The sequence below is a fragment of the Durio zibethinus genome, chromosome 23 (genome assembly GCF_047325235.1).
Source record: "Durio zibethinus cultivar Kanyao isolate XHJ-2024 chromosome 23, ASM4732523v1, whole genome shotgun sequence".
Taxonomy (NCBI): domain Eukaryota; kingdom Viridiplantae; phylum Streptophyta; class Magnoliopsida; order Malvales; family Malvaceae; genus Durio; species Durio zibethinus.
This window is the reverse complement of record NC_143184.1, coordinates 13,035,803-13,044,008: the sequence shown is the minus strand read 5'-3', so window position 1 is coordinate 13,044,008 and position 8,206 is coordinate 13,035,803. Positions and strand designations below refer to the sequence as shown.

The following is an 8,206-nucleotide window of genomic DNA, read 5'->3' as shown; positions in this document are numbered from 1 at the left end:
CTAGAGCTGGTTGAAAACCATTTGATTATCAGAGTCCTGAGCCAGGATAACAAGTTGCTGAGTTTGGGACCAGAGTACTTCACTCTCAGAAAGGGAAATTTTTCTACAACATGCTGACTTGTTTTCAACTTTCACTTATTTCATGCTAGAAACAAAGAAATTAAGGCCTTAAAATTTGTTGCAAAATGAGCTTGCAAGAACCAAATGAATGAAGAAAAGTTCCAAATATCTTAAAGGCTAAATCGAACTAAATTCTACTAATATCAGAAATAAAAGATAGAGAAGAATCATGAGGTTAAGGCCAATGTAAAGAAATTCACATTGAAGCACACAGAATTCAACTTTGAATTGAATATAAACAGTAATGTGTTTTTATAGAACAAGTGAACAACACCAATTCAACACAATCACAAATCCATATGAAATCAAATTTGCTTATTGACACGCTAAAATGATTGTTCAATCATCAAAGACCAATCCAATATCACATGCAGAAAGATATTAAAATATAACAAGTTAAAAGTAGATGCAAGGTACACTGCCCAGACAATGTTGAACCTCATATCACAGCATTGATGCACGGCTCTGGCACTAAACAACTTTGCAACATTCATCTCTCATCAGGTTTGTTCCTTGTTATTCATGAACCCGACTGAGCTTTTAAAATTTCCTTGAGAGGCCACACGTCCAATCACGATTCCTGGAGCTGTATTTAGACAATCATCAAATCTTAAATTCATCAAATCAAAACAATATCAAGAGTGAAAGGGTAGATGCACATGAAGAAGGATCACTTTTTTTTTTGGCTGTCAATGACCATGGCATTCTAACATACATGTAGCAAACATTTAAGTAACAGACTTGAATCAATGATTCTTCAGCTATCATGTATTTCTGTAGAAATGCAATACCCTAAAACGTGTAGGATAGAACATCTAAACATGTTTTTGTCTCAATCTTGTATCTTATAAAAAATTTGACCTATCTCATTTAAAAAAATCACTTTGTATTGAATTGGGATGAATAAAAATTTGTTAAATACAAATTATTTTGGTATTTTGATTAAAATATTTTTATTGCAAAAATTATCTAATTAAAAAAAACGAAATAAAAAAGAAATCAAATGAAGGTATTACATGGAAATCTCCGTTGGCCTCTTTTTATAAAAAATTAAATTTAAAAATATTTAAAAAATTGCAAAAAAGAAAAGAAAAGGAAGTTTATTAGGGTATTTGAGGACTTTACAATTAATTTTAAAATATATATTTTTTAAAATTCAGGCATTAAATAATAACTTAATTAATTAAAAAAATAATAAAAGAAATAACAACAAAAAGCAAAAAGAAACATTAAAAAAAAAAAGACAAGATAATCAATCTACCATGTCGACATTAAATTTGAATTTAAAATGTTAATATATTAAATTAAAATAAAAAATTATTTATATAATATATTATATAAATATAAAATTAAATAAATAATAAAATATATATTTTTATATATATCATCGGGTAACTTGGGACAAAGGTTATAAATCCGCTTTGGATGTAACCCTTTTTTTTTTTTAATAAAAAAGCAACCTGATGTGACTCAATATCATTTTTTTACAAAAATAATCATTGAATCGAGACAAATAGATAATTATTATTTTGTCATTTTTATTGACCGACTAATCTTATCGTAAAATTCATCTAATTAATAAATATAAAATACAAAAAAATATAAAAAAAAAAAAACAAATGAGGTATTACATAGACATCTTTAATATTTATGTAAAAAGTAAATAAGAAAAAGCAAAATAACAAATAAAAATAAAAAGAGAAAAAAATTGTCTTTAATTAAATCTAGTCAAATTGAAATTCATTAAATATAAATTATCTTGTCATTACTATTTATTGACCTTTTTATTATAAAATTTATGTAATTAAAAAAAAATCCAAATTTGCGAACATTTTCTTTAGATTTTTTAACAAATTTATTTAAATTTTAAAATAAAATAAAATAAAATGTCACGTCAACATCTTGAAGATCTTTAACCTCTCTACGACTCAACAATGATTTTAAAAAAAAAATCAATCCTATTTCAAAATTTTTAAAAATTGACACATATTAAATCAAACTAAATAAAAACTCATAAAATATGAGTTATTTTGTCATATGATATATATTATTTTTCTCACAAAATTTATCTAATTTAAAAAAGTCAAATTTCTTAAATATAAAAAAAATGACAAGAAAAAAAAAGAAGCCAAATAGCTATCTTATGTAAATCTATTAAATTAAGGTATCAAATAATAATATAATACACATATAAATATAAAATTAAATAAATAATAAAAACATATATTTATATGTTCTTGGACAGAATTTGATATGATCTCGATTTTTTCAAAAACTCGACCTAATCCCAAATTAAAAAGAATGTAGATATTAGATTTAGACGAATCAAAACCAATTAGATATTGGTTGTTTTGTTGTAATACCTTTATCATATTTTTTTTCAACAAATTATTTATTAGTTTCTTTGGTGCAAATATTATCTAATTAAAAAAATAAAAACAAAAAAAGAATAAGGAAAAAATAAAATGAAATGTCACATGTACATATTCGTTAAATTTAAAAAAAATCTAATTAAAAAAAAACTAAAAAAGAAGGAAAAATAATGAAAGAAAAATTAAAAAATAAAAGTAAAAAATAAAAAAATTTGAATTGCCACAAGACGTTAGAAATAATAAGTTTTTTTTTTGAAAAATTTATATCATGAATTTAAAAAATAAAAACTAAAAAAAATTAAAAAAATCAAATCCAAATACCTTTGTTAATGTCTTTTTCATTAAAAATTATCAAATTAAAAAAATGACGAAAAAAAATTTTTTTTTAAACAATAACATCAAATGTGGCTCATATTCAAGAAATTTTAAATTTTTAAAAAGATATTTATTAAATAATTTAAAAATAAAAAATAAAAAGTAAAATAAATCAAATGATTTAACATGCATCATATTTTCAATAAAAAGTGCGTTTTAAAAAAAAATTAAAATCTAAAAAATTATTTTTTAAATAATAAAAATAGAATATCAAGAGTTAAAAAAAAAACGTGTATACCCCTTTATATCAATTCGTTTTCACACAAAATAAATAAAATTTGAAAAATATTTATTAAATATTAAAAAGACAAAAACAAAAAAATTAATATATGTAAATCTTACGCACATAATTAAATTTGTAAAAAATAGATATTTTTATAATTTAAAATTTTATTAAATATCTAAAAAAGGTAAAACAAAAAACAAAAAACCGACTTGCAGCACTGTTCATTTCCGTACAATATGCAAAATTTATAAATTAGATCTCCATATGATAGAAAAATTTATATACTAGATTAGATACCCAAGAAAAAAGAAGATAAAACAACACAGAAAAGACCGAAACGAAATTCCATTAGTAGATTCTCTTATTATAATTTTAGAAAATAAGAAATGACATCAACCCGTACACAATTGTTACTGTAATTATGAAATTAGAAACTCCTCTTTTAATTTGGTGTGCCAAGGACCCCAACCCACCACCAAAAATACCCATTCGATGAGATAATTAAAATTTCTTAACAGAAGCCAAATTAAAAAGTAGAAAGTCACCTTGTTATTTCTTGACCAGAGTTGATCACAATGGACGGAATGTGGGCTATGTTGGGCCAATCCTCTCCTCTCTCTTTCTTACACCGCTTTTCCAGATGTGGGCATCCTTCAATCCGCAACGTTTTCAGTGCCGTGAGGCTCCGCATCCCTTGGGGCAAAGACATCAAATTGGAGCAATAGCCGATCTCCAATTCTGAAAGCAAGGCGAGGTGTTGTATCTCATTTGGCAGAGAAATTAATCCCTTACAATACCAAATCCTAAGAGATCGAAGAGAAGAGAGATGTTGGATACTTTCTGGCAATGAGGTTAACTCTGGACATACACTGATATGCAAGTCTTGGAGTGAAATCAGATATCGCATACCCCCAGATAAAGAGGCTAATTTCTTACAATTTAGAACCCACAGTGAAGAAAGGGAAGATAAGCCACGCAATCCATTTACCGAAAGGGTTACAAGGCTATCACATTGACTTAAACTCAAAGTTTCCAAAGAGCTAAGGCTTTGTAGTCCTGCTGGCAAGCTTTCAAGTTTCAAGCCGCAATCAAGTTGCAAGTGTTTAAGAGCGGATAGGTTATCCAACTGATTTGATAAAGACTTTAGATTACTTGAAGAAATCCACAACCTATCAAGGTGCTTCTGATTTTGCAACAGTCCATCAGGTAAATCCGTTAACTCATGGAAGAAACCAATTCTGAGAGAGGTAAGACAAGTGGCATTCATTATCACAGACCTGAGTAAAGTAACACTAGTTTCTTCAATGTCTAGATGTTTTACGGATTGAACCATTTGCAGTTTAACCAATTTGGGACAATCATTGATTCTTAATGAACTTAGGAGAGGAAAATTGTCTCTCCCATTAATTGTTGCCCATTCCTCCAAGCATTGTGCACGACGTATTTCGAGCTTCTCGAGTGATGGAAAAGAACTCTCCCCATCCCCATAGAAGTTGCTGTCAATAGACTTCAGAGCACCCATTCCACAAATACGAAGTTCCTTGAGGAAGCGTAATTTCCCAAGAGGTGGAAGTTGGTCGCATCTTTCACATTTCTGTAGTGAGATTTCAACTAGGTTTGGTAGAAGCAGATCCATCATCCAATATGGAAACCTCAAACCTTGGTAATCAGTTATGCATAACTTTTTCAAGCTTGAATGAGGTTGGAGACCATTCAGAATCTCTTCAGCATTTTCATGTTGAGAGTTCTCCTTATCGTTTGCATGCCAAGATAAGCTTAATGATCTCAAATTTGGCTTTTTTATCAAATTGGCACTTTTAGCTTCTGCTGAACTTTTGACATTGTAAAGTGCTTTGATGCTCAATTCCCCCGCAAGGGCCAATTCTTTTAGCTCGTCGATACCAAGACCCTTGTCCATTCCAACAATAAAGATGTCTAGCTTGCGCAAGCATGACAAATTTGACAATCCAACAGGCATACAAGTAAGTTGGTCGCAACCAGTGATGTACAGGTATCGAAGATTTTTCAAGTTCTTCATTCCTTTCGGTAACATCCGAAGTCTATGACAATACCTGATTTTTAGTGTCTGCAAGTTATAAAGGCCACTTGTTGATTCAGGTAGAATTTCGATGCCATAATATGAAAGGTTTAGATACCTTAGATGTTTCAAAAGATAATCATCTACAATATCCTCAAAATGACCACATAAATCCAACACCTTCAGATACTTTTGATTAGAGAGCTTAATGCCAGACCTGAACTCGGTGCGTAGGATCAAGGAACGCAATGGTTGCAACTTGGGTACTTCCACAATGGTTGAGGATGAACTACTATAAACAAACAAGTGACGAGCAGTTTTTGGTATTTTCAACATCTCATTGGGCTCAATCACACAGCACTCATGTCTCATAATCGATGTTGCAACATCATGAATGAGATCATGCATTTTACACGTGACATCTCCATAAATATCCTCTTTCATTTCTTGGAAAAAGGACCTCCAGGATAATTCATTGAAGATTTCACAACCCATTTCGTGCAAATCCATTGGTCCTCTGGAAGGAATAAATCCATTTGCCATCCATAATTCTATCAGCTCCTGCTTGCTCATGATAAGATCTTTAGGAAATATAGAGCAAAATGAAAAGCATTGCCTCAAATAAGGTGGTAGATGTTCATAACTTAACCTCAAAACAGCTAAGATTCTGCTTCCCTCATCTGCCAAATCCCATATCTCGCTATCTCTGACATTTAACCACTCATTTTCCTGACTTTTTAAATGCATTATGCTTCCGATGGCCTTAATTGCCAGTGGCACGCCTCCGCATTTCTTCACTATTTGCCTCCCAATTGTTTCCAAGTGCACATTATCCTCATTCCTTCCCATCCTAAATGCTCGTTGCTTGAATAAGGACCAAGAATCATCATCTGCCAAACATCCCAAGTGGCAAACAGGATTAACTGTTGCCATCATAAGAGCAACTTTCTCAATACGAGTAGTGACAATAACTGTACTTCCTTTCACTCCACGTCGTAGTGCTTGCTTCAGTCCATCCCACTTGTCATGGTATTCATCCCACACATCATCTAGTACGAGCAAAAATCGTTTCCCAACGAGCTTTTCTTCTAAGCGACGTTGCAGAGGATCTAGCTCTTGGATATTACATGAGTTCCCTTCAATTGATTCCACAATGGCTTTAGTCAACCTTTTTATATCAAAATTATCAGATACACATACCCAAACTCTCAAATCAAAAGCTTTTCTCACGTTTTCATCATTGTAGACCAATTGAGCAATTGTTGTCTTTCCAAGACCTCCCATTCCGCAGATTGCGTAAACAGAAAGATCATCATGGTGACTTAAATTGTTCAGTAACAGACTAACTATCTGTTCCTTCTCATTTGCTCTGCCATATACTTCTGATTCTATCACAAGGGAGCTTGTTTGTCTCTCCTCTCTACGTTGAATTTCTACTTCCCCCAGCCCCTCTCTCAAGTGGAACTTGTTTTTCTCCCCCGCAATGGCATCTAATTTTTCCCTTACAGTCTTAAATTTACGTGCCATATTTAAGCGAAACAAAAGTGGATTCTGAAGGGAAAAGAAAGTGCTTACTTGGCTTATTGCATCCTTATGCAGGCTACGTCTTAGAGCTTCTGTTTTGAACTCATCTAGTACCTCCTCCACACTATAAGCCGTATCTTTGAGCTTTCCAAGCCAATTCCTGATAGCTTCACTCTTACACTGCTTCACCTCTGCATCTTGAAGAACAGCTTGGATTGTAGTTAAAGTACTCTCCAGATTCTCGAACTCTTTTTTGAAAGCCCCAGCAAGTCCGATCTCCTCCATGGACAAGGACTTTAAGTTGTCCAATATGGCAGTGACAAGGGCTGAAAGAAGTGCGTCTGCCATGTTCACTCTCTCCAAAAATTTGATATCAGCAAAGCAACAAATGAAAAGGGAAAAAAGGATGAAGAAACAACCAGATTTTCGCAAGTAAAGAAATAATTGGATCTCTATTCAGGATAATCAAAGAAAAAGAAACAATGTCAAATTTTGGATTAGAATGATAAAATAAAAAGATGGTCCACACGGTGTTGACTTGACTTTCAAACTGGAAGCCATATGCATATCTTTATCTTACTGTTCTCGCAACCAATTATGTGGAAAAGAACAGCTTTGGAGTCACGCACGAAATACATTGGCAATTACTTTTTTCTTCTCTTGTTTTAACTTTTTGCTAAAGTGGTCCTCGATTTTTAGGAAATTTTTTGGAATTACATTAGCATCTTGCTGCATGATTTTTTAAAATTATATTTTAAAAATATAAAAATAAAATTTTTATATTAAATTTTAATGAATGATAATATATATAAAGATAAATATTTTTATTTTTATTAATTAAAAATATAAAAATATATATATTAAATAAATAATTAAATATATTTTTTTATATATCGAGAGTGAGTTGGAGCACCCCAAACCCAATGGCAATTTTACCCAAATTGTTTAAATATACAAAATTTAACCCAATTTTTATTTAAAAAAATTACATTAATTACATCACGTTAAATTAAAATTTATTGGATATAAATTATTTTTTATCTTTATATTTATTATCTTTTTTTATAAAATTTATCTAATAAATAAAAATTTTAAAAATACAAAAAAATCAAATATGACATGTAAATTTATTAAATTAAAATATTAAATAATATTTTTAATAAATATATATAAATATAAAATTAAATAAATAATATATATTTTTATATATAGAAAGACCAAGCCGTAACATCAAAACTTTGCTCTTATTTGAGTTTAATTTAAAAAAAAAAAAAAAATTAACCCAAATTATTCTGAATTGAAAGAAAGCATTAATATTTAATAAGGATGAATCAAATTCATGATATACAAATTATTTTATTATTTCTATCTCAATTAATTATTTTATTAAAAAATTTAACTAATAAAAAATAAAAAAATTTTAAAAAACAAAAAGAAAAACAAAAAAGAGTGCAACGTCACACCCGAAATGAGGTAGAATACCTTAAATTAATTTCTAATCCATTTTTAATTAAAAAAAAAAACTTAATCCAATTTTTTTAAGAAAACATA

General features: G+C 29.6%; 1 protein-coding gene across 1 annotated transcript; it reads right to left on the bottom strand.

Moving 5' to 3' along the window:
• Window positions 1–321: 321 nt before the first annotated feature.
• Window positions 322–7,233, bottom strand: LOC111314661 (disease resistance protein RGA2-like). Its single transcript, XM_022916244.2, has 2 exons — window positions 3,639–7,233; window positions 322–706 (listed from the first exon to the last, which is right to left on the bottom strand). Exons 1-2 carry the CDS (start codon window positions 7,001–7,003, stop codon window positions 661–663), a joined length of 3,411 nt encoding a protein of 1,136 aa, XP_022771979.2. The 5' UTR covers window positions 7,004–7,233; the 3' UTR covers window positions 322–660.
• Window positions 7,234–8,206: the final 973 nt, after the last annotated feature.

What these genes read in the sequence shown, in the direction of transcription:
- LOC111314661 (XM_022916244.2), bottom strand. Translation starts at nt 7,003, where the DNA reads ATGGCAGACGCACTTCTTTCAGCCCTTGTCACTGCCATATTGGACAAC. An exon ending in TCTGGTCAAGAAATAACAAG is followed by an intron (nt 707 to 3,638) that starts GTGACTTTCTAC and finishes GTCTAAATACAG; the next exon opens with CTCCAGGAATCGTGATTGGA.